Below are 25,981 nucleotides of genomic sequence, written 5' to 3'. Positions count from 1 at the left end.
CTGTAGACCACTAGAACTTTGATCCATCCCTTCTTTTCCCACAGGTTTGTGTCCTCCAGCCCTCTCCGGGTTTACACCCTCCTGGCGCTCCTGCTGGCCCTGCTGGTTCTCGCGGTAGCCGCCAGAGACCTCGTCAGGTCCAGATGTGCAGGTAAAGAGCTGAACTTGTTTGACCTGAGAGCTTTTCTTTGACCGTGTTCTTCTGTGACCCACAGGAGCCCGGCGGCAAACAACAGACAGGTAGGAGCCGAAAGGCAGTTGGCTTTTTGTTTGTTGGCCGGGTGTCATGACGACCCGATGGGACGGTGTGAAGGAATCATGCCAGGACGGAAAAAACACATCAGTGTCGGTCCAGAACTAGTGAGCTGCTGACACACAGAACTCATGACTCTCCATGACTCCCGGTGGACACTGTGCAGGCCCGGGTCTGAACTATAGCATCCCAGCAGGACCTCCTGGACCAGGGCTCAGAAGTGGGGTGTCGCTTGGTGAGTTTGATAAACTAGCAACGTTCCATCTGTGAGAGATCTGGATTTGATCCCTGAGAACGATGTCTTCTCTACACCTCCTATTCATCCTGCCATCCTCCTGATTGTGTCCGACATGTGTGTCGCCATCACCTGCTGTTGTCCGTCTCAGGCTGGGGAGGGGGTGTGTTGTCGAGGTGTGAGACCACCTGCTGACCCGCAACGTGACAGCTGCTCCAAAGAGCCGACGCTCACGAGCCCTGATGAGACCTGTGTGGTTCTGATCCAGATCATTGTCTGGATTAAAGTCTTACGTGTGTCCATACAGATGTGTATGTGTGTGTTGAGTAGCTGTGATACAAACATGTTTGTGTGCCATCGACTTCAGAGAGAAACTTTCTCGTTTGTCCCCACAACATCTCAGGAGTTGTGTAACCCGAGAAAGTGTGTGTACCCCAGTGTGTGTGTGTGTGCGTGTGCATGTGACTCAAATGTTTTTCCACCTTAGAGCGACAGGCCGTGCAGACTTGTGCCACAGTGGGCGTGTCCCCTAGGTTCAATCTGATTGGTCCACAGGATGACAACGCGACACACGCGAACAAGCAGTGTGAGGTTTCTGGGGCCACGCTCGGATCAATGGTGTGGTTTCTGTTGTACACTTGCTCTGGGTGGAGGACCTGGGTCAGACCCAGGACACCCTGAAGAGGTTGGGATCTGAGGGAGGCTTCTGAGAAATGAATGGATGAAGCAGTTCATAATAATTCTTCCAGTCAGCTGATTTCTTCACTCCAGAAAGACGCAACTTAAGTTGTTGACGTGTTGAGACACAAAACTGACCCCCCCTCTTAACCCCCGCTGAACCCTCCCCTCTCCGTCCGAGTCCCTGACAGCCCGGCGTGTGCCGGTCCTGGACCCTCCTCCGTCACGTCGCTGTGTGAGCTGGTTATTTTTAGAGCGTCTCTCTTAAATACAGCGTGGCAGCTTCACGGAGGATAAACACTGGTCCCGCCACACTCTGAGTCTGTCTCTGTTGCCGGCTGAGCCTTTGTTCTGACTGGATCTTCTCTGGACCCTCGAGCCTCAGTGGATGTCCCCTGGAAGTGTGAGCCTGCACTACGACAGGTTGGTTTCAGCAGCTGACATGGTGAGGTGTTCATGAAGTCTGGGTCTCCATCAGAACCGTCACCGCTGCCATGTTGGTCCCCAAACTTCTGCCGAGTCATCGTCCTCTACTGGACGAGATCAAGGGATGTCTGTTGTGTTTCTGGTTCTGAAGGTCTGGGCTCAAGGGATGTGGAACCCATAACATGGTCTGATTCTGGATCTGCTCCTTGGACTCCTCTGTCCATCTTCTGTTAGTGGAATCGAAACAGGAGAATGTTTAAATTTGAGGAGGAAGAAGCTTCTAAAAGAGTGTATAGCATTTGGCTTGATGGCATCAGTGTGCTAATGGCTACTTTATGAACCCTGTTTATAGTTTGTACCTATTTTATTTCTTTCCTCCGATTACAAGCGTGATCATGTGACTTTAGCAGAGGAGCATGTGACATCATCCCTCTGAGAACTCAGCATGCTGAGAAACGAGAATGCGTCTTCTTGCTCGCTGCTGCGTCAGGATCACAACAGAGCGGCGTCATCGGCAGCTGTCGGCTCATGTCTTCACACCGTGGTAATCTGTGGAACAACACGGCGGCAGCGGCGGGTCTGAGCCCCTAACAAGTCCCCGCGGTAAAAATAGAGGCACAATGTGAGGAATGGAGGCGGTCTGCCACTCTCGCCCGGCGCCTCAGACCCGGGGTGATGTCACGCCGGCAGGGTTGCAAAACTTGGATGGGGTCGCCGTGTTTCACAAGAGACTGGCACATGACCCCCGACAGCACCACCTCAGGACCCTGCCGAGGTTCCTCGAGTGCCACGCACGCGTCCCTGGCATGTCACATATTTGGACTGGTGTCGTTCTCACAGCTCGTGGAGTCTCACAGAGACGCGCTGTAACTGACCCCACATGCCGGGTCCTCCTCCTGTAATCTTCTCAACTCGTCGGCAGCGAGAGCTGTGGGCCGAGTCAGTGTGGTCTCGGTAGTTAACAGGTTTGTTGTCCCAAGAAGTTGGATCATATTTGAGACATGAGTAAACGAGTAAAGAAACGTTTTCTAAATGTAGCCAAAAGCACAGCTGTGCTATCTGTGCGTCAGGCTGCAGAGAAGTTGTGTTGGGCCTAAGGCTGGACCTGGCTGGGTGAGAAGTGGAATCTCCAGAGCTCCCTCTGGAGGCCAGACGTGACTAGTTCCATCATTCGCTCTTTCATCTCGCTGCTGTTTCGGATGGGGCGCCGAATGTAAAAATGAAGACACACGTTTTTTTTCTCCTGATTTTAACAGAATTCTTTGGCAATATTTTCACAGATTGGGCAAATGTTTGTTACATTTGAAACACTTTACTTTAATGTTATGTCCCATTGTTTCATCTCTGTAAGTGCAAAATCTAAATATTAAATTTAAATCTAAATAATACATCTAAATCTAAATATTAAATCTAAATATTAGCAGAAGAGGGCCAGTCTCCACTTGGAGGAAAGGTGCATACAAATCCTTAAAAATGATTTAGATTTAGATAGAATATTTAATTTAGATTTAATATTTATTTATAATATTTACATTTAGATTTAAGATTTTGATTTATTATTTAGATAGAATATTTACATTTAGATTTAAGATTTCGTTTTCACACTTACAGAGATGAAACAATGGGACATAACATTAAAGTGCAGTGTCTCAAATGTAACAAATATTTGCTAAATCTGTGAAAATATTGCCAAAGATTTCTGCTAAATCAGGAAACAACGGGTGTCGTCATTTTTACATTTGGTGCCCCATCGTCATCAGCTAAGACTTGTGGTCATCAGACTCACAGAGGTTCACGTGACCCCTCCACACCCCATATCCATTACCTTCTCAGAAGAGACCCCGAAATGTGGTCTGCTTGGAACATGTGTCTCAGATTTGTCACCTCAGCTCCTCAAGATCAGTCACGCGTGGTCATCCTCCAGACGGGGGTCCCTCGAGCCAGATGGGGGCAGGGTCAAGGGTCAGCGGCGTGGATTACTCAGAAGGTCCTCGTGGCTTCTGGTGAACGACAGCAAACACGTCAACAAGCTGCTGCCTCAAATCTCGGGGTCAGGGTGAAATATTTTGAAGCTTTCTTCTGCTGTGGGCTCTGAACATCCTCACGTCCACTGGAGGTGTCAGCGTGTCCACGGACTCCACTGCAGAATTATTCGGAGATGTGCTGCGAACTGAAGGAGTCTGGCTCAGATTGTGTGTGTGTGAGGTTTAACTCCAGATGTTTCTCCTCCTCAGCTGGGAGATGATGGACTCTGGTCAACTTGCCAGGTCTGGACCTGGACTTCAGCTCGGAGACTCGCTCCGACTCCTCCTGAAGGAGGCGTCGGCATTTAAACAGCAAAACCCGGGCAAGGTGAGCAGACTGACTCTAATAAGTCACTGGAGCTCATGTTCCTCCTGGTGCGTGAGCTGATGTTTGACCAAGACCAACAACTCCAAATCCAAATGTCACGCTCTCCTTCCCTCAGTTCTGTCTCCTGATCTGCAGCCTGTGCTCCTTCTTCGCCGTCGTTGGACGCTACATTCCAGGCATCGTTCTCTCCTATTTACTTGGTAAGTTTTGAGGCGTTGGCCACCAGGGGGCGACCCTGTGCGAGGATATAGTTATGGACACTGTTCACCCTGCTGGAGTTTAGCAAATGTGCAGCCCAGTGACAACAACATTTCACTCTGGTCGTGGCAGTGCTCGGCGTCTTCCTCTGGCCCCTGGTTTCATCTCACGAAGTAGGTCTGTGGGTGAGGCCGGCTCTGCTCAAACTGGACTTTGGAATTGGAGCCTTGTACCTGAGAGTGAAAGAAAATCGAGGTGAGAGTGAATGTATGATGTGAGTTGACTGACAGATGTGTCGAGGAGCCAATAACAAAGCGGAAATTGGCATGTGAGCGGATGCTGGTTGGTCTCCATGGCAACGACAGGTGACATGTGGTTCCCTCCTGCAGAGAAGCGTCTTGCACAGACTCGGATTGACACAGAGGGAATCGAGTCAGATCTCTCTTCCATGTTCCCGAAGGTGAGCCGAGTCTCACAAGGTTCTCTCAGTGTGAGCGCCCCCTGAAGGCTGGCACGCTATAAACAAATGTTCAGGAACAAATGGGTGAACAAAAAAATACAAACAAAATCAAGGACACTTTATATACATTACTCTCTGTGCAGCTCGACTCGGCTGTTCGTAGAGAGATGTCGGTGTCAGACACCGAAGTGTCGGATGTGACGTGGACTGACAACGGAACCTTTAACTTGTCGGAGGGTCACACGCCTCAATCAGAGAACTCTGAAGGTACGTGAAGTCACGAGACCTCAGCCACATGTGACCCCATGTGTCACATGCTCCTTCTGGTTGCGTCACAGATCTGGACCGCGAGGAAGCCTTCACCGGTGGCCTGGCTGAGTTCCCATCCCTGGACAATGGCGCGTCCACCAACGGCGATGACGATGAATTCAGTCTGGGTCTCCCGCAGGTCAGAACCAAGGAGACTCAACTTTCTGTGACTGATGGACAATCTGCTGGAACCACTCTGGAACTGGTCAACCAGCTGGCTGGGGACGTCATCACGGCCGCGGTCACAGCCGCTATGCAGGACCACATCGAGGCGGCCGGCCTGACCCTGGGGAGCTGGGACCGGGAGAACCAGCTGCTGGAACTGGTCGAGGACTCGGATAGCGAGGTTGAGGACTTCGAGCTGCTGGATCAGTCGGAGCTGGAGCAACTGGACGGGGACGTGGCTGCGGTTCCAGTGAAGGAGGAAGCTCCAATGGAGAAGGGTACAGCGCCACCCACTGGGTTTTTCTCCAAATTACTGAGGCGCAAGTGAGCAGAGGAGGTCTCTCTGTGGCACCCTGAACGTGTAAATAGCTTTTTTAATACTGTTTAGTTTTTATTTTCTCTCTGTGCTAATAAACAACGTAAACAACATCTCACAGGTCTGGTTTTGAGGACCTGAAATGAGACACAAAACAAACGTCTCTAACTTTGTCAGTCAAACCATCCTGCAACTTCGGATGACCTCATCATATTCACGTAGACAACCTTGTCCTTCCTCATATAGAAGCATTTGGTAGTCTATGTCAAATATTTTATTCTGCAACCTCACTCACAATAATAAACGTCTTATCAAACAGCGGAACAGAAAATAAATAACAGGTTGTTTGTACATACTTACAGGTTTTGCTCATAAAACAACGGCGCTGAAAAGGTGACGTCGCTCTCTGACGTCATAAAACAAAGTGATAAAACAATCGTCTTTTTCCTCGACGGCTCCTCATAAACATTCGGCTTCACAAAGTCCAACAGTCGAGAGAGTCTGGGCAACACAGTGGCCACCAGGGGGCGCTACATGTTGTAGGCCACGTAGATCGGGTCCAGCTGATCCGCCAGGAAGCCGTCACGCAGGTGCATCCGCTGCTTCTCGCCACGCGAGTTGATGGGGATGACGCCGACGTCCACCACCACGACCACTCCCACGATCAGGTAATGCTCTTCTAGAACCACGTTGGTAACCAGTGGGACCAGATCCAGGGCCTCCTGCTCCGACCCGTCCAGCTCCACCACCACCACCAGCAGGTTAGTCCAGGTGAAGACGGCGCTGAAACCACAGAAGGAGAAAGTGTCACCGTTTCGATTGCCTCCAGAGGAACAGTAGACTGTTGACAGTGACTGGATTTGGACCAGTTTTCTCACCATTCCGTGATGCTCTTGTGAGTCCTGATGACCGACGTCTCGATGTCGATGGGGTGATAACGCATCCCTCTCAGCTCCATGGCCTCCTCCAGGGCGCCCACCACATACAGCGCGTCATGCCGCTCTACACAAACACATTTTTGTTTCGTCACGCACCAGTGGACGCAATCTTGCTGCAAGACTCAAAACCAGATGGAGGCACAAACCCCCGCTGGCATCGGTGAGCTCGGTCCGGCGCAGAAAGCCCAGGTAGCCAGTTCTGGCCCAAACAGTCTGTGTGTCCCCAAAACTGAGTCTTGAGGTGAAGTGGTCCGACTGCAGCGCCTCGTCCCCGTACACGCTGAAGTAGCCGCTGGCATTGTGTCCACTGTGGACCCAAATCTGTGGGGGCCGGGAGGGGGGTCATCAACCTACAATACACACACGTACATGTGAACCTACCTCGCCCAGGTGAGACTCTCCCATTGGTCCTTTGGTCTCAGGGTTTGCGATGATGATCCGGACTCCGGGCAGGATCTGTTGACGGAACAGTTCAGGACACGACTAGAACCTCAAAAAGTGGCAAGACTGACCTTTCCGGATTCCATGAGGGGCAAACTGTGGGGAGACCCCCGCTCCACAAGTCGCACCCTGCAAACACACACACCAGGGTCCGCATCTTGTGGTGAACCGGACAGTCGGGCAGCGTCTCACCTGTCGTGGCGTAGCGCCCGCATGTCAACGAAGACTGTGGTGGGGTCGGGTCCCGAGGTTCCCTGAGAGACGTCAGGCACGTAAGTCACAAGGGGTGGAAGGGGACTCTGGTCCCAGCAGGACTCTCCTCACCTGCAGACAGACGGCCAGGTTGACCCTGCAGCCGAAGGAGGTGCTGACGGCTCTCGGGTGGAGGCCCAGGTCTTTGAAGAGTTTGGAGAAGGACTGAGTCAGCGAGATCCTGGGTCGCTCCTCCGCCACCACCACGCAGGTGCGCACTCGAGACAAGTCCAGCCCCCGACACTGGGAGATAGTCGGAAACGTTAAATCAAAGTCCCGGGCCTGGAGTCCTCGTGCTGTCCCGAGACAGTCTCGCTCCAGAGAGCCCCCGCCCAGACCTCATGTGTTCACCTGTTCGTGACAGAGTGAGAAGCGAGTCGTCACCTTGAGCGAGTCCGTCTGCACCCCGAGACCTTTGGTGCAGAGCTCCATGACGCTGTAGGAGCAGAACGTGTCCCGCACTTTGTACTGACTGACCGCCGACAGCCACAGAGACGGGTTCACCTCCAGCTCTGACGGCGGGATGAGGATGGACTGGTGACCCGCATACACGCTGCAGACACAGGACGGGTCAGACGCCAGGTCACGAGGGAGAGCGGGCAGAACGCTGCGGCCTCACCTGCAGAGGCACCAGAGCACGAAGCCCAGGCCGCAGTACGGGTCCAAGCAGATGGCCACCTCTCTGGACGGGTACAGCTCACACTGCAGCTTGATGGAGCGACAGAAGGAGCTGGTGGCAGCATGAGACATCTGAGGAGGAGGAGGAAAAGGTCAGGCGAGTGCCCGACCAGGACACCTGCCTGTTTGAAGAGGACTGACCTTGACCCCAGCCAACATCCCAGTGGTGGACACGCTGAAGTCCAGGTAAGCCAGGTGATCTGGATTGGAGGGTTTGAAGAGCAGCGCAGGCTTTTTTTTTGGCAGGTCGTCTGAGGCGGGAAACAGGCGAGACGTCACACGTGTGTGTGTGTGTGTGTGTGTGAGAGAGAGAGAGAGTGCTCTTGTGTGTGTGTGTGTGTGTGTGTGTGTGTGTGTGTGTGTGTGTGTGTGTGTGTGTGTGTGTGTGTGTGTACCAGTGTCCAGCACCGGCGGCCAGCTCCGCAGGTCGACAGCAGCAGTAGCCTCTTTGGACCGCAGCAGTTTGGAGATGATCTGTGATGTCATCATGCAAACAGAGTGGCTGACCTGCAGCAGGGCACCAGGTCACAGTGAGACTGACAGTCCTCAGACCTGTGAGAACCTCAGGGAACGTTTTCAGCTAGAGCTGTGACACGGCAAGTCCATGACCTTTGACCTCTGTGTGACCCCGACAAGGAGAGGAAACCCACCTCCACGATCATCTTGACGGTGGGCAAGGTGGTGCTGATGTTCTGCGGGTGTGGCGGTCGCACCGTGATGGGGACACATCCGGCGTATAGGCACCCGTAGAACGCCACGATGAGGTCGATGCCTGCGGAGGAACATGTGCAGACATGAATGATTGGCTGGTAAAAGAGCCGAGGAGGTCTGACTGGAGAGCTTCAACTGTTGAGGGAAGGAAGCAGACGTGGTCACCTGGGGGATACACCAGCGCCACGTGGTCTCCAGCCTGCAGGTGTCCTCGCTCCGCCAACATGGCCGCCACTTTTTCTGCTCGTTTGTGCAGCTGAACACACGAGAGCGAGCTGGAGACTGTTCCCTGCAGACACACACACACTAAAAATATGAGTCTGGAAAACCTCATTTCTCATCTGTGCATGTGTGTGTGTTTGGTCTCACCCTCGAGTTCAGCAGCGTGTAGAGAAGATGGTCTGGAGAACTTTGCGCTCTCCACTGAAGAACCTCTGACAGGAAGAGGAACTGAAGTGGCAAACATAGAGTCAGACGACAAACACACACACACTCGCTCAAACACACACACCTTCCTTGCCTGGTCATGGTCTTCACTCTGGCCCAGGTCTCGCCCACTGGCCTGAGCAATCCTTTTGCCCGATACCAGATTCCCGACCATCACAGACGCTGGGCCGACCTCTGGAGGCGGGAGTGACACTTTAGAAGGTGTGTGTACTTCTATCTTTATGTGGACCTGTATGAGTGAGAACATTTTGGCAGGTCCTCACTTTGTTAAGCCTCATTTTGAGGGTTGAAACTACGAAATACCTGGGTCATTATAAATTGGTTTTAGTTTGGTAAAGAGTAACGGTTAGGTTTAGCCATTTGCTTTAGATCAGACCATGGCAAAGTGCGGTCTGGGGGCCATATGTGGCCCTTTTCCTGTGTTTTTGTGTCCCTTAGGAGGTCAGACTAAAACTATAAAATTGATAAGTCATTTTCTGTCTTTTTTTTAAATCCTGTTTCCGTTTTAGCCAGTACGAGTTCAACAGTAAATACAACACATTCATGACTTTCTTCTTATGTCATTTAAGTATTTTCCTCAAAATTAATTGAAAGAAAATTCAAAATATTTTTTTAAATAAATTGCTTTTTCATAATCTTTTTCATCATATGTTTGGTCCATAGTTGTATTATTTCTATTCAAATAAAATGCATATAAAATGATTTTTTATCGGGTTCATGCCATATTTACACTTTTTAAAATCATTGCTTCCATTGAACCTTTTACGGTTCATTTCATCCTCATTATTTAAGATTTTTTTTCCGTCACGTTTCGCAGTCTTTGCCGGCTTTCTTTTGGCATGAAGGCCCCGCACAACAGTTACAGTTTATTATGTGGCCCTTTAGGAAATGTAACTGCCAACCTCTGCTTTACATGGTTAGGTTTAGGGGGAGAGGCTGGGGAAAGGGTTAAGTCCTCACTAAGATACGAAGACAAACGTGTGTGTGTGTGTGTGTGTGTGTGTGTGTGTGTGTGCCTGAACCTGGCTGCTTCTGCCGAGGCTTGGGCAGGTTGGTGACGCAGGTGTGGGGACACATCAGCACGTTACAGGGGTGCAGCGCCCCCTCCAGGAAGAGCTGCTTGGTCTCTGACAGGTGGATCCCCCCGAGAGGGGTCTTCGGCAGGGTGTTGGCCGGCACCAGGGCCAGACAGTAGACCCCCACCTGGTGGATCCCGTCTATGGCCTGCAGAGGTCAAACGGAGCGTCAGTGTGTGTGCGCACATGTGTAGCACTGTGTGTGAGTCTGTGTACTTGTAGGACTCGACTCATCCACTGGAAACTGTCCTCCTCTGTCGAGTCCGGACGCTGCTCTGCCACGACAACGATCCTCTCGTCATGAAGCACAGAGATGGAGAAGACCGCGATCCTGGAACACACGCCTCAGTGTTAGCAGAAAGGTCGGACACAGAACACGGTCCAGATTTCATTTTCTACGGTTCCGGACCTCCCTCTGTAGACGAACTTCATGGGTTCCACAGCGAGCGCAGTGGCCACCAGGTCGTCGGCGTTGTGCCGCCGACTGCCCACCAGCATCAGTCCGTCCATTTTCCCGGCCACGTAAACGAGACCGCCTGGTCCGATGAAGCCCAGCAGGCCGGTTCTGGTGAAGGCCAACTCACAGATGGGGACGCCGCTGCTGCTCAGTGGGAAGACCTGCGGACCCATCAGAGTCAGAGCCTGGACCCAGCGCACAGTCCACCGCTGAGGCTCCAACCTCGAAGGTGTTCTTGGTCATGCCGCTCAAACCGTAGTAGGACGTCCCAGTGGCCCGGGTGCACACGCACAACTCCCCCACCTCGTCGGTTCTGCACAGTTGAGGAAGACCGTCCATCTTCACCACACACATGGTTGCTGGGAGACAGGGGCGTCAGAGACCGGACCTCAGAGCGACCCGCGGGCCTCGACTCACCTCCCGGCATCACAGACCCGACGTCCTGCAGCGTCAGTACCGACAGCTTCTCCTCCGAGTCCACCCGGATCACGCCGTGACTCAGACCCTGCATGGACAGAACCCCTCTGGATCCTGGATGGACTGGACCCACGGGCGAACCTCCCTCTTCTGCTGGTCTGTCGGACACATGACGACCTGAGCATCAACGTTTCGGCCACCAGGGGGCGCTTCGCCTTCACAATAGGTGTGTGTATGTACCTCTTCATGGCAACGGTTAGCGCCTCAGGTGAGCTGGCGCAGGGACAGATGACCTCAGGCTTAAGACCTCGGGTCTGGAAGACATTCAGGAAGGCGTCGCAGGAGGACACAGACCCTGCAGGGGGATTTTCAGGAGGCTCAGCCTCTTACATCGGGAGAAGATGGTCATAATGTTAGGGGTGGCACTCACAGGGATTGGAACCGTCAGCCACCACCAGCATGCGCAGGGAGCTCAGGTCCACGTCTCTCTGGTCCCGGTGAGCCACCAGAGCCCAGTGCATGTCCCGAGACTTCACACACGCCACCTTAGCTACACACACACGAGGAGTCAGTTCCAGACAGATTTTTTTTATTTTAGAGGGTCGCTACCTTTGAACTGGCAGACCTTCTGGATCCAGGACAGCGGGTTGACCTTCATCAGGGCATACGGGACACTGACCACATGCATCATGTTCATCACGCTCTGGAAGAGACCACCTGTCAGCGGTTCCTCTCACAGTCACACTGGACAAACTCGAGACCCCGACTCACCGTGAGGACTGCGTGCCACAGACCCACGTCCCGCTTGAAGTCCAAGACATTGACTAGAGTCTCTGCTGGAGGTCACAGACTCGTTCAGTCCAGAGCGATAGAGTGAGAGAGTGAGAGGTACCTTCAGTGTAGCAGCAGGACTGTGTGAGAGTCTGGCAGTGGGCCAACATGGACACCCGGGTCACTGTCACCCCCAGAACACTGCCATCCTGACAGGTCTTGTACTGGACACACGAGAAGGAAACCATCAGGGTGTGTGTGTGTGTACCTGGATATGCTATGCTTGTGAGGACCAATTCTTGGAAACACACCTCCGTGTGAAGGCATTTAGCTTTGTGGGGACATTTCTGCGAGACCTCACAAGGTTGAACAGGGCTATGGTGGGGCTATGGCGATGACATGTCCCCACAAAGACAGCAGTATAAGCGCGTGTGTGTGCGAGTGTCACCTCGATGTACGCCGTGTCGTGGTTGGCGTCTCTGATTTGGGGGAACCAGTCTCGGGACGGTTTGGACAGATGTTTGGACTCGGTGACAACCCACAGGATTTTGGGCCAACCTGGACCAGACACAGGTTCTTGTCACATGACGACCACGTTTGGCGAGCTCCGCAGCTTGGACTGTGTTTGTGACCTTTGAACTGCGGGATCTCTCCGGTGGGGCTCCTGGGTAACCCCTTATGACACACGTCGCTGGTCAGCGCGACGGTCACCCCGCAGCTGCCCAGCAGGAAGCCGATCTGCTGCCCGCCTGCATCCTGCTGACCAGCATGACAGTTAACTTGGAAGCAAGCGGAGCCCCCTGGTGGGCAGGGTGGTCACTGCATGTCGCTACAGCTCCGGTCAGGCGACTCACCTTCCTGGTCAGAGGCACCTCGATGGGGACGGGGACGACATTGGCCAGCAGGCACCCGTAGAACGCCACCATGAAGGATGCGGGGTCATTGTTCGGGAAGACCAGCGCCACCTGCCGCGAGACCCTGTTAACCTGGGAGGAAGGACTGAAGGACAGGAGCAGGTGAGACTCACCCGGTCTCCGGGTCTCACCACCGGCTCCACTTTGGTCCCCAGCTTGTGCAGCAGGTTGTAGGCCACTTTCACGCTCCTGGACCAGAGTTTACCTGCAGAGACGTGGACTTCACTACAGAGTCATTACAAAGACAGAGAAGAAACAAGCGGAGAGACTCGGTGCTGCCCTCAGAGACTGTGACAGCACGTGAAGAACTGTAGGAGGAAATCTGTCTGGACATCAAGCAGCACGCTTGTCCTTGTCAGCCTCCATCAGAGGCGAGAGAGAAGAGGGAGACTGAGCACGGCAAACACACACACTCACACACACACACTCCGTCTCACCACATGGTGGCCGCTCGGCGGGACGACTCCTGAGTGCTGGCTGAAAACATTTCACAGTCTAGTGAGCACTCATATCTCCTCTACATCATCTCAACACACACACACTCCTCCAGGATTCCTCAGTCTGACACTGTCGCCACTGCTGGTTGCGGGTGCGAAACCCTCTTGTCAGTTACCCAACAGAGCGTGTCAGGACGTGGAACAGATTTGCGATTAAACCCCCTGCACCGAGCACGTATGGTTCTGGTCCGGTTTGAACTTTAGTTACCTCCGACACAAAGGCGCAGAACCTGCCAGGGGAGGTTCTTACCGTAGGTGAGGATGGAGAGAGGCTTCCCGCTGGTGTCCACGGTGGTAAGGCAGGGAGCCTTGGGGGAGATGGTGCCCCACCGCTGCAGGGCCGCTTCCAGGGAGGGAGGCCAGTTGGTGACCACGCCCATCTGCTCGCCCTGCACTGCCACCATCTGGGCACCTTCAGCTTTGGGCTGGTTCGGGTCCGGCTGCTGGACTGTGAGGAGAAAAGAACCGAAGACGGAGGCCCCAGTTAGTGTCTGAGACTTTGAGAACCACAGCAGAACTTGTGACCAGGACGTTGCTTGGACCTCATTTGCATTTGGGTTTCTTAATCTCCCACAACAGGACTGGACCTGCTCACCCTCTAGAAGCTCCTCAAAGTCGTCCACGAAGAACTCTCGCAGTGGCGGCCGCTTGGGTCTCTTGAGTGTGTTGACCAGCTGCTGGATCTTAGCGGAGACTCGGCTGCTCACCGGAACCCCTGACTCACACACACGACTTGTTAGAGCTACACCCAGTTCTGACAGGCCCCTGCGCTCGCACCCTCACCGTCTCCAGTCTCCATCAGCTCTGCGTTGCCGTACTTAGGGGTCTGTCTGTGACCCACGGAGCCAGGCCCCGAGCTCCTCTCCACCTGGACCCCATCCACTGCAGAGATGTGGGACGTGTTGTTGGAGTAGCCGGTGACGTCTGGAGGTGTGGAGTGGTGCTCTGAGGAGAGGAGGAGGGTCAGGTTTTGATGGTCCTCCACACTGACCCACTTCAACACAACCCTTCTCATTGAGTCCGCGAGTAGTCTCTCAGCCTTTCTGCACTAAAAGTGGGTGACAGCAGGTGAACCCCCTCAGAGACACCTGTCAGCAGCGTTGTGTTTGCATGTTTTACTGGGCCCACCATCATGAGCACTCATCGGAGAGCAGGACGGAGCATTAACCAGATTGGGTCGGGAACAGGTCCAGCTGAGCGAAGGTGTGATCAGCTTCCCCCTGACAGTGATGGATGTGGAGCAAGATGCGCCGCTCTTTGTTCCCGGCAGCCCGGATCATTCAGATGCACTTCATCTAAGGAGCCAAGTATCGACCCTGAAGCTGAGTCCCGGGTCAGAACCGGACATCTGAGTGTCACGAGCGGTCCACAATGCTTAACAAGTCTTATGAGTGAACTTCCGCAGCATCTGGCCGAGTCAACAAGGTAAATCAACCGTGTCAGCTGATACGTGTGAGTCAACCAAGTCAACTGAGGGATCTGAGCCAACTGAGTCACGAGTCGCCTGAGTCAAACTAATCGGGTCTTCTGAGTCAGCAAAATCATCCTATCTCGTGAATCGACTGCAATAACCGAGTCAACCAAGTCATCCCAGTCATTTTAATTAAACAAGACACCTGAGGCGTCTGAGTCAACTAAGTCAACTGAGTCACCTGAGACACGTGAATCAACCAAGTCATCTGAGTCGTTGAATGTTACCTGAGCAGAGCAAGTCATGTGAATCAGCAAATCTAAATTAACCGAGTCATCCCAGTCGAATGGGTCATGTGAGTCCAAGTCGCACAAGTCAACTGCATCAACTGAGACCTGAGATAAAGAGACCCCACACACATACATCCCACGTTGGCGCTTGACAGCACTATAAAACCTTGTTTGATGCAGCAACTCATTTCACACACACAGACTCTATAAAAGTTTACGACGCTGAATGAAGCCATAAAAGTGGAAGTGACGTAAGCTCAGTCAAGCTTCTGTGTGACCCATGGATTTCTCACCGGCCCTGTGATGGTGGCGCTGCTGGCGCTGGGCGGAGATGTGCATGTGTTGAGCGAGGACGTCCGCCAGCCGACCGCCGGCCGCCCCGCTGCTACTGCTGCGTGTGGAGGAGGAGGAGGCCGTGGAGGAGGTGGTGTTAGTGGTGGAGGAGGTCGCGTGGATGGCCCGACTGATCCAGTGCTCCATGCTGACACTGCCCTCCCGGCTGGACGAGGTTCCTCCTCCTCCTCCAGCATCCTCCTCGTCGCCCCCCTCATCCTCCTCGTCTCCTTCACCGTCTCGCTCGGAGTCCGACGATGTGTCTGAGGGGAGTTAAACTTTTTAGTCATCCTGACCCGGGTCAGGCCCGGGACGAGGGGCTCACCAGGCGGTGTGTAGGCCTCCACTGACGTCTGGACCACCAGGGAGCGTCGCTTGGATGGCATCGGCACTGCCATCTTCCTCTCCTGGTGCTTGGCCAGCGCGGCCTGCACGGCCTCCGAGTGCACATCTGAACTCAGATTATAATCCGGATTAACAAACTGTGAACCAGGAAAAGTGGAGGAAACTGGCCTTCTCTTCTCACCTGATCTATAGCGCTCGTCTCTGGTTCCTGAGGAGCGGCGGCGCTGGTAGCGTGAGGACGAGGACGCAGCAGCTTTTCTGTCCTGCCCGTGGACCGGATCCATCCCTGAGAACGGAGAAAAAACATGAAATTACAAGGACATGATGCAGTTCCAGTAGATTGCCGGAAGTCATGAAAAACACATGCACAGATCAATATTTGTGATCACATCAGTGTTGTGTTACACTCTCCTCCTCGCCCATCTTCAATATCCCCTCATCAGATTAGCCGACTGGAGCAGAAACCACCCAGCAAGTCGGGGAAACTCTCGTCTGCTGAGTGGATATCCATCATATGAGACACTTCCCAGATCAACTCACCGCCGCCAATGACTTCCTGTGTTAGAGATGCTAACATGTCGCACACACACTCAAGCGCAGGCTAAAGCTAACACACAGAGACAAGCACGGCAAAGGAGCCATGAGGAGGACTCACCTGACGTCTGAGGGATAAATGCTCCAATCAGCTGTGAGCGTTTCTTCTCGTAGCCCTTCTGTGTGATGTCACCTGCAAGAGACAAGTCGCACATTCATGTCAACCCATGACCACACCAGAAACAACCCTCCCAACACCTGCCAACACAGCAACTTCAGAAGTTCTTTTGTATAAACGTAGCCCTACTTCTTCTTCCTGCTAAACTCCCAGCACAATCCTGAACCATTTTAACTTTCGATAAATCGTGTTCTGACTTCAGAGCATCAAGACCATCAGGTCTTCTAACACTGAAGACATTCAGAGCTGATGGTTTTCATTTTCTCCCCACACCACAAGTGAAGCTGGGACATCGCACATTTGCGTCACGCCGCTCATTTGTTCATCCGCGGCACATGCAGCAGTGAATTTTTTGTTCTACGTCTGGCGGTGCAGAGGAACTCCATCCCCATTTGTGAGGATTCTGGACCCCACAAATCCGACACTCGGATCAGGACGCTGCGGAGCGTGGACGTCACCGCTGTGACTTTCGGGGAATTAGCATTCTGAACCGGAATCTTGAGGCGGAGATGTGGGAGGAGACGCTGGGATTAGCGAGGATGTCTGGTCTCTGGAGCGCGTCATCTGGACTTCATTAACATCTCTGACTCCTCTGAGGTACAGAGTTGGGCTCCTGACCTGAGCATGTGACTGGTCACACTGCCCCCTGTAGGACTGAACGGGTGCATCATCCGCCCACAACACTGAAGCCTGGAGTTGCGGGACTTCGGGTGTTCGTGGGTCAAAGGTCATATAGAGGAAACGGCAGTGATGACATCATTTCCTCTCTCCTCAGTCCCGGTGTCTGTGGGTTCTGCTCCGAAGTGAGGGGACGACATTGACGTACTGCACGGACTGTGTCGTGTGTATGTGTGTTTCAGAGCTGGATCTCTGTGACCATATACAGTCAGAAGACACGGCTGAGCGTGAGAGGGAAACAGAAGGAACCAGAGAGTGAGATGAGATGACACACACACACACACACACACACACACACACACAGTTAGGCATGAGTTTACAGTGAAAACAAGCCGAGTCATATTAAACCCACTTTTACACAAAGGGACAACAATAACACTCACATGTCCCCAACACAAACAAACCGCGCTGATGTTAGCATGATGACTTCATCTATAAGCAGCGCTGTAGGTGTAAACTGTGAAGCTAACGCTAAACTAATCCACAAGAAAACTCACACTTACTGCAGTCATCTCGACAGACATCAGCTCCGTCCTGCTCGACACTTGATGGTGTGAAAACACTGCACACGAACCAGAAGCTCTACGACTTGCTAATGCGTGTGTGTGTGTGTGAGTTCAATCTGGAATCTCCCTGCCCCCCTCCCTCCCCCCCAGATGGTCCATACACACTGCCCAGCGACAATCATCAACAAAACAAACAATTTGAGTCAGCTGATTTCACACACACACACAACGCCTCCCTGATGGTTATAACGGTCAACAACAGGTGTGTGTGAATGTGTGTGTGTGTGTGTGTGCGAGCTTTGCTCACAGTCACACTGTCTTATTCACAGACTAGGAAACCCCCCTGGTGTGGTTCTGGGTCGGGGGTGCAGGTCATGGTTGATGTGTCGGGGATTTCTCAGCCGGGCACATGATGCTTCAAGTGCTGGTCACATGACCACCACCACTCCAGTTCAAACCAGCAACAAGATAATCCCGGGCTGAACACTGAAGAAGTGTCGAGTCATACACCCTCAGATTAGGATTATTGCAGAGGCACGTTCATCGTGGGATTAAAGCACAGACCGGATTTAAAATTGTAAGTGACGCATCATCGTTTACTACAGATCCTATAATCCAGCCAGATGTGGTCACTGTTGCTGTTTTGTTGGGGTAATCCAACAGATTACACGCACACAAATATAATCCTGACCGTCGCTTGAAACCCTGTTGGACTAGCCACTGACCACTGCAGACAGCAACATGAGGAGCTTGGCAGCAGTGGACGCTCAAGATAGACGGTCATAATGTTACGGCGGCGCGGTTGTTAAGGATGTGTTTGGAGTATCGGGGCGCTCCGCAGCAGGACTGTGGAGCCTGAATATGAATGAGAGTCTGCAGCACACAGAGCTGCTTCTGTTCCTGAAGGGGCTGTTTCAGGATCAGACTCACGTCCGGAGAGTCAGAAGCCTCTGCAGGCAAGTGACCGTCCCTGATCCTGCTGGTACCACACCAGCACACCTGGCCTTCCCCACAGTTCTAGTTGAGTTACTCCACCGGGACCACGACCAGCTCCGACGGCAGCTCCGCCTGGTGGTTCTGATCCACACCTCCCTCAGAACAGACCATCAACACAAGCGCACATTAGCGGTGCGTCCCTCGATCCGTTGCCAGGCCTCAACAACCAGATGATGTAACCGCTCAGACCAAACAAACCAGGAACCTGGCCTGGTTTTTGGCCGGCCCAGAAAGTGGGACAGCAAAGGCCTGCCCGTGCTCTCCGGTGTCGCCGCCTGGCCGGACCCGAGCGGGCCTGGTATTTGCATGTGAGCAGCAGCCAGAGGTTCTAGATTCCCCGCAGCTCCACCCAGAGAGGAAATACCAGCGTGACTGATCCAACAATGTGGTTTCAATCTGAGCTCCTCAAGTCTGGAGCTCCTCTCCTCACTGCTGCTCTCCCGGAACCACAGGACGCAGCCAGTAGGGGGCACTCAAGCGCCCATGTCGTGATGAGTTCATTAAAAACAGCAGAGAAAAGAGCTTTTGATGAGGGAGGACAGTGAGAGTGTGCGTGTAACTTGTGTGTAACAAGTCACTGTTTTCCTATGAGTATTTGTCGGTAAGTCCAGCTCACAGAAGTGAAATCTCAGCGGGAGTTAAAAAAAAAGTATTTTGCCATCAGCAGACATGCACTCATCCGGTTGTAACGGGACACCTGTCTATTATTTGTTCCACCTGCGGGGACACGCCCTGAATCACTGGCTCTCACCTGAGTCAGCACCTCAGCCAGCTCCATGGCGACCACAGGTGCCAAGTCAACCAAGCAGAAACGGGAGCCGAGTGAGTGGAACTGGCTCAGTCACAGTGACAGCACTAGCAGCTGAAGTCGATCGCACACACACGAGTGTGTGTGTGTGTGTGTGTGTGTGTGTGTGTGTGTGTGTGCGAGTTCGGTCAGAAATCACAACAGCTCCACTCCACCGTCTCAGGTTACATGTCCCACTTCCTCTTGAGGTCACACGGCACCGCAAATCTGGTGTGAGGAGGACCAAGCGCAGAAAAGTCATGTGACTGCTTTTGTTGACTCACAAACAACAACAGCTTCCATCTGGAGAAGCAGCAGAACTCCGGGTCACACACGTGCAGCCGGTGGCAGCAGGATGTTTGTTCAGTCAGCTGACGGCTCGCTTTACTTTGGCGGTTCCTGTGTTTGGGTTTGCTGCGGGTGAGACTGCTACGGGCTGACGTCTCACTGCTGCTCACTGTCCATGTATGGACCAGAACCAGAACCAGGACCGGGGGAGAAGTGGCGCCTCACAGCCGACGGGTTCTGGTTCTGACTGGTTTACACTTTCATGACTTGGATCTCCACCTGAAGCATCTGGCCCGACACACAGAACCAGACGGGTTTGGACGGTTCAGCCCGGCCCAGAGGAGGAACTACTGTCAGTCACAGTCGATCTTCATGTGAAACTGATTCTCCACTCCTGGTGTGTCAAAGATGAGAACAAAGCGTGGAAAACTTCGACTGTAAAGCAACACGCAGACACATTTGAGAACATCTGGTGTCGGTGCGACAGTTTGGCGTCACATGTTGTTGCAAACACACAATTCATTACTGAACTTGTTTTCTATCCACAGCAGATGTTTGACTGTGAGTGAGTGTTTGTGTGACTCTGTGTATGTGTGTGTGTGTGTGTGTGTGTGTGTGTGTGTGTGTGTGATTCCTCTGTTTAAAGTTGTCAAACAAAGCGCCCACATATGGATCACAAGTCTGTTAGAGTCAAGCTCTTATTTTGGAAACAGGAAGTCTCAGTTGATTCGCAAGTTCAAAATAAAAGCAACGCCTGGGAAAAAAGCACATTGATACTCTTCCTCTCTTCCTCCAGGGGGCGCTCATGTACTCGTGAGTCTGAATAGAACTGGTACTGTTCTGGGCTGTGAGGATCTCCACGTCCTCCTCATCAGAGTCCACGAGGGCCAGTCGGAGGCACACCAGTAGGTGGCGATGGAGGACAGTGAGACTAATATTCGAGTCACTACGACCACATAGGTTGTGATGGGGGAATGGTTACAGGGGGAGCAATGGGGGAGGTGAGTTGTGCCTGGAGAGCCAGAATATTTCAGCAAGTGTGTGAGCTCTTATCAGAAGGAAGTTCCAGGTGGGATCAGTGTGTCAGCTTCACACGTCTATTTATACACAAATATTGTGAGTGTTCAAGGGGCCATATTTGCATGTGTGTGTGTGTGTGTGTGTGAGAGAGAGAAGTGTGTGTGTGTGAGCATTTTAAAGTAGCAGCAGTTGGTTTATGCAAATGTTTATGAATTCAGGTGCGAGTGTGTGTGGCAGCAGCTGACGAAGGTCACATGACATGATGCCGAGACGACTATTGACTCACACAAACATAGTTGATCAGACTGATCATGTGACCGATCCAGCTCTTGGTCACATGCAGGGACGGGTAAAGAAATCGAGTCAGACAATGCTTGGAATTAATTCACCACCTGACCAGTAGGGGCGCTGTGCATGTGATTCACTGTTAAAAGAAGGACATTTAAGACAAAGCACTGCTGGGAGAATCTGGAGGTTTTGTTGACGGTCGTAGATTTTAACTGAATTTTAATACATAAAACTTTTAGCGATAACAGTGGCAGTTACCAAGACTCAATCTTTCGTGTGAACACAGCCAGAACCGAAGGGACTTGCGATCTCTGACTGGTCAGCTTCTTAGCTCGACGCCAAGTCAGGTGTGTGTCTTCACTGTGACCTTCTGGGTCAGAACTGTTCGTATGACAGGAATGTCTAACTGTCTTCAGCGTGTCAGGCTGAAGGACGAGCACATAACTGTGGAGTGACTTCACCGCGTAAATAGCTGCTTCTCGGTCGACTTAAACAGGTTCAGTGGGGACGCTTGAGGACTCGGTCGCTACAGGAAAAGATCTTCTGCTGACACACTGACCAACACTGGTGTGTGTGGTCCGGACGAACAGAACAACACAAACCTCAGCAGCACACCTGTCAATCATCATGGACCTAACCTTGGCAGGGATCTCATCTGAGTCTCAAACAGGTCTAAGGGTCTGGTCTTGTGCAAGAGCTTCTGCACCTCAGACGGAGCAGTGAACTGAAGTCATGGAGAGAAGTGCGATGTTTGTTTCTGGTTCTGTCGTCTCCTGCACTTTAACCGTCCACACTGCTGTAACAGAACATCGCATTGTGCTGACACACACACGCACACACACACACACGTGCACGCACAGCATCTGTCACTGGTCATCAAAGACCCAGAAAACACATTCCTCCACCAACACTAAGAAGAATGCACAATGTGTGACCACACAGACGCACAATTTGTCTCACTGTTACAACAGTATCGCACACATTCCACAGATCCAAAAACAGAAACAGTCGCCTCCCTCGCTCCCTTCACACACACACACACACACACATACTCAGATTTAAAATTGAAAACAGAGGTTTTTCAGTCTTACATTTGCGCAGTCAAGCAGGCGGTGACATCATCAACAGTAGTGATGTCATCATCCCGGGAAGGTTGCTGGTGCAAATCCCAGGTTGGTATTTGAACCACTACAATGACATGTGACTTCATCCGGTTGCATCAGGCTATGATGACATCATCATCGAGTGTCAGGATTTTAAAACTGAGATGGCGCGAGCGAGTCAGGACGTGAATCTTCTAGCTGTCGTCAGATCATCTGGAATGTGCCGCCACAGAATCTTCACTCAAACACATTGGACCTCTAACCCGTCTGCAAGTCACATGGACTCGGACTCGGGCCAGACAGCTTTGGCTGACGTCAGCATCACACAGGGAACAAGTGGGGTTAGTGTTGAACTCGCATGACTGCGGCATGAAGGGTGATGGTTCTAATCCCGCAGGCAGTGTGACGGGTTCAGAATTGATGTGAAGAGGAGCCAGAAAGTCCGAGTCAAGCTCAGGTTCACGTGAAGCTCCAGGTCTGGGGTCTGATCAGAGTCGACACAAGTGAAGGCCAAAACTCTGAAGGGTCTACTGTCATGGGGGGCGAGGGGAACAATGTCGAGTCTCAGCATGTGTCAGCCTGCAGCGAGTGTGACAGTCATAAGTGTGTGTGTGTGTGTCTCATGACTGCCGACTTCAGATGTGCGACGCCTCTGAACCAATCACGCGACGACTCAGTCAACAAAAACTCGATGAACCCGACAGACTTGGATATCTGACACGGGAAGAACCGGGTCTGGACAGCCAGTCGAGTCAGCACTGTGAAGGATGAGACTCGTCTGGCTCACCGGGAGGAGACCACGGGACCAGTCCGAAGCAGCTGGAGTCAGGGACGAAGTAAATGGCAGAGTCTGGTTCTGCTGGAGTTCTGGGAGCAATGACTCGACAGGAAGTCACATATGGTCAGAGCAGGAAGTCCTGCGTGGCCATGTGAGACCTGGTTCACGTGTCCTGGACTTCATCCAAGGCCTCGGAAAACCATCTGCTCCAGAACCTCCAGTGGTCGAGACACCAGAGTCACAGCAGTACCTCGATTATTCCAGGGGAGAGAGAGGGAAAGAGAGAAAGAGAGAATGAGAGAGAGAGAGTGTGAGTGAGAGACAGAGAGAGAGGGAGGGAGGGAGAGAGAGAGAAAGAGAGAGAGATTGAGCGAAAGAGACAGAGAGAGAGAGAGAGAGAGAGAGAGAGAGAGAGAGAGTTGGGGTGGAGAGTGTTGAGAATATCTCCAGCAGCTGTTGCACGAGGAAACGTGGGCTGAAGCAAAGTTGAGTCAAAGCAGCAGAGTGACTCTGACATAGGTGTGACTCAAACATAAATGAATCAAACTCTGACTCGAGCTAACTGGCTCACACACACGGCTGTGAGAGGCAGACAGGACTGGGACTTGAACCAAGATCCTGCTTGACCCACTTAGTTTGGGATGGATAATCGGCCGCTCCCGCAGCAGGTTAATCTCACCGCATCCTGGATTTACACAAATGACTCCTGACAGAGAACCGACTGGCTCCTGAGCACCGGCGGGGTGAGACAAGCCCAGACTGTCCAGACTGAGTTTGACTCAAAGTGACTCAGAGAAGGGACTCGTGAGTCCAGACAGGAAGTCAGCTGGCTCTGACGGTGAAAAAGGGCCAGGTCCAGCTCAGGTTAGCTCTTCAGGTCAGACGGGGATCTGAGGGATCCGGTGTCCAACCAGGCTTTGAGGGGACAAAGACTCGATTGACTCGGCAGAGAAACCCAAGACGTCCTGCCGCTGGTATGTGACCGCAGTGGGCAGGAGGTCGTGTGACTTGGGTCGGGCGGGTGTGTGGGAGGAGATGTTAGTCTTGGTCCAAATGTCAGAGCTCGTCTATGACATTCCCCTGCCAGAGTGGAGCGGCCTCCACAACAAATGGTGTGTTGTTGTTGTTGCAAGTCAAAAAGCATCTTGTTTGTAAACAAGTCAACAAGTCAATAAACAACTTGTTTCATCATCAGCGTTACCATGGTAACAACAACAACAGCCTTGGCTCCTCTCTCCTTCACAAATAGCTGAATCAACAAGAGGGTGGTACGAGTCCTCCCTCGAGCAAGGCAGCGTTCAACCGCCAACACAGAGTAAATACAGCCTCCTTAAATGATGAACGCTGTATCTGCGTGTGTGTGTGTGTGAGAGACAGTGGCCACAGTAGAGCGACTGACTCCCTACTACCCCCCGCTGACCCCCGCTCCCCGCCTCCTCTTCCCCGCGATGACATCATCTTCCTAAAAAGACGTTGGTGGAATTCTTTCCGACAGCCGGGACTCCACGCCAGGCGGTGGCAGCGGGATTACTGAGCTCCTCTGGTCTGTTCAGGAAAACAGCCCCTCCCCGAGGACCTGCTCCAGTCTCTGACCCCCGAGGTGAACCAGAACCAGCTCCTCAGAAGAGCATGGGTTCAAGTCTCAGAGCAGATCCAGCTCACAAGCACTGGTCTTTCTAAATGTCCCTTCACCTGGCCCCTGCTGTGACCCAGGTCCTGCCAGGAGACCATGAACAGGACCAGGGTCTAGTTTCTGGGGTAATCCAGCAGCAAAGACAAAGAAGAAGCTTCAGTAGTGAGTGACTGAGGGGGTCAGGCGAGGACGAGGGTCTCTGCAGGACCACGTCACCCAGGAGGAGATGTCGCCATGGCAACAGTCAGAGTGAAGGTGAGACAACAGACGCTGCAGACTGATGATGACATCCCTGCTCAGAGACCGGGTTCTAGTAAGGTCCCTCGTCTATCTGTGGCTCTGCTCTGAGTCCCGACTGGATGATGGCGCTCTCTCTCTCTTTGTTCATTTCCCTTTGTCGTAAGTTTGCTCCCAATGTTCCTGTAGGTAGTCATAATCTAATGGTCTCATGCTGATCTATATTCAGGGAGCAGAAGTTCTGGCAGCAGGTGGTCTGGGCCAGAACAGAAGCAGAACCGGGTCAAAGCCTCGCTCACGGATCACGTGACCTCGTTTCACTCCGACGCAGATCCTCAGGAATCTGTGTCACCTTTTTCCCATCAGCCCCTCGTCCTCCTGCTTTTGTTCTCCTGAACCCGGTTCTGGACCCAAACGGCCGGGAAGAGAGGGAGGCGGGTATTTAGAGAGAGAGGAGTGCTACTGAAACCCAATACTGATCTGCAGCGATGTGGCATCTGAATAGGAGGAGGGAGGAGTGTCGAGGAGGAAGAGGGAAGAAGGGAGAAAAAGAGGAGCAAGAGGAGGATGATGAAGAGCAGAAAAGGAGGAGGAGAGTTGAGGAGGAGCTGGAGGGCAGCAGGGAGAGACAGAGGAGGAGTGAAGAATGGACGAGGGGATCAACTCTTCCCAGCAATCCGGAAGAAAAGAGGGAATCTTGGGATTCTGTACGGGTCATGTGACTCCAGTCGCTGGATATACCGAGATGTTCCCGAGCCAGAGCAGAGATCTAGTTCAGCAAAGAGAGGTGCTGGTCCAAACATCCTCTTCTTCAGTCTTGAGATGTTCCCAGAGGTTCCTGGCTCTTGGGCCCGTGACGTCATAGGCGCCGAGGTCATGATCGCGCAGTTATGTCACAGGTGGTTCAATAAAACCAACGTGTGACCTCGTTTCCTTTGCGGGTCAAAACCTAAACAATGTCTGCAACACAACATTCGAAAGTTCTGCCGAGTCCCGAAGGTTCCGCTTAAGTTCACACTTGAGACACTTTCGGATGCAACAGCTGAGAATTTGGAAAAGTTCTTGCCTGTCAAAAGGGACTTGAACAGAACCGATCCCCAGCATGTCACGAGCGGTTCGGACACACCTGTTTACTCAGCTAACGTTTCCTCCTGCAGCGCAGACGAACCGTCAACTTCTGCGCGCTGTTTTCTGCGGCAACAAAACGAACCAGGTCCACTCCGGACCACTAGACGCAGCGGCACCGGGCCACCAGGTCCGTCTCCTCGGGCAGCGCCGACGCTCACACGCACAGAAGCGGCAGCGGAGTCCGGCCACAGCCGCCGCAGCTCCGCGGTCTCAGCGAGCACTCACCTTCGGACAACTCCAACTCCAGCTCGGCCAGTTTGGCCCGAACCTCCGCCGGGATCGGAACCGATTCCCGGTCCGTCATTCCGCCGTCAGACAGCGACGTAGATCCCAGTTTTCCCCGGCTCCTAGAGTTCCAGCCTTCTGTGATCCCGGGAACATCCAGAGTCCAGGAGCCGAGTCAAGCCATCTGGTGTGACGTTACACCACTACCGGAAACGTCGCGTTGGAAAATAAA

General features: G+C 52.7%; 2 protein-coding genes across 12 annotated transcripts in view; one reads left to right on the top strand and one right to left on the bottom strand.

Annotated features, from left to right (window-relative positions):
• Positions 1-5,545, top strand: part of retreg1 (reticulophagy regulator 1) — a 6,450-nt gene extending 905 nt beyond the window's left edge. The window contains exons 2-9 of one of the 3 annotated variants that reach the window (XM_053882245.1): positions 45-151; positions 216-240; positions 3,827-3,944; positions 4,060-4,144; positions 4,275-4,397; positions 4,532-4,602; positions 4,746-4,869; positions 4,941-5,545. In XM_053882245.1, the coding sequence (XP_053738220.1) occupies positions 45-151; positions 216-240; positions 3,827-3,944; positions 4,060-4,144; positions 4,275-4,397; positions 4,532-4,602; positions 4,746-4,869; positions 4,941-5,404 (1,117 nt within the window). In that variant the 3' untranslated portion in view covers positions 5,405-5,545. Of the gene's footprint in view, positions 1-44; positions 152-215; positions 1,590-3,826; positions 3,945-4,059; positions 4,145-4,274; positions 4,398-4,531; positions 4,603-4,745; positions 4,870-4,940 lie in introns of all 3 variants that reach the window. The other 2 variants (XM_053882248.1, XM_053882246.1) reach the window with 2 other exon arrangements.
• On the bottom strand, positions 5,447-25,944 carry LOC128769015 (disco-interacting protein 2 homolog C). Of its 9 annotated transcripts, none has more exons than XM_053882234.1 (37): positions 25,750-25,944; positions 16,026-16,097; positions 15,552-15,656; positions 15,351-15,476; positions 14,986-15,288; positions 13,775-13,936; positions 13,587-13,706; positions 13,242-13,439; positions 12,608-12,699; positions 12,435-12,545; positions 12,213-12,339; positions 12,029-12,138; positions 11,702-11,804; positions 11,581-11,645; positions 11,419-11,512; positions 11,240-11,359; positions 11,050-11,164; positions 10,810-10,967; positions 10,615-10,751; positions 10,345-10,553; positions 10,152-10,266; positions 9,882-10,083; positions 8,924-9,033; positions 8,782-8,862; positions 8,578-8,701; positions 8,352-8,473; positions 8,097-8,208; positions 7,843-7,952; positions 7,643-7,773; positions 7,375-7,576; positions 7,096-7,266; positions 6,964-7,025; positions 6,843-6,900; positions 6,712-6,786; positions 6,477-6,651; positions 6,271-6,394; positions 5,447-6,175 (listed from the first exon to the last, which is right to left on the bottom strand). In XM_053882234.1, the coding sequence occupies exons 1-37, from the start codon at positions 25,826-25,828 to the stop codon at positions 5,923-5,925; spliced, it is 4,833 nt and encodes a 1,610-aa protein (XP_053738209.1). In that variant the 5' UTR covers positions 25,829-25,944; the 3' UTR covers positions 5,447-5,922. The 9 variants fall into 9 exon arrangements, with proteins under 9 accessions (XP_053738209.1, XP_053738212.1, XP_053738211.1 ...); XM_053882237.1 differs by having other exon boundaries at positions 8,933-9,033; XM_053882236.1 differs by having other exon boundaries at positions 11,581-11,642.
• Between the last annotated feature and the right edge of the window lie 37 nt (positions 25,945-25,981).

This window comes from Synchiropus splendidus, chromosome 13 (assembly GCF_027744825.2).
Source record: "Synchiropus splendidus isolate RoL2022-P1 chromosome 13, RoL_Sspl_1.0, whole genome shotgun sequence".
NCBI classification, from domain to species: Eukaryota; Metazoa; Chordata; class Actinopteri; order Syngnathiformes; family Callionymidae; genus Synchiropus; species Synchiropus splendidus.
This window is presented reverse-complemented; position numbering and strand designations above follow the sequence as displayed.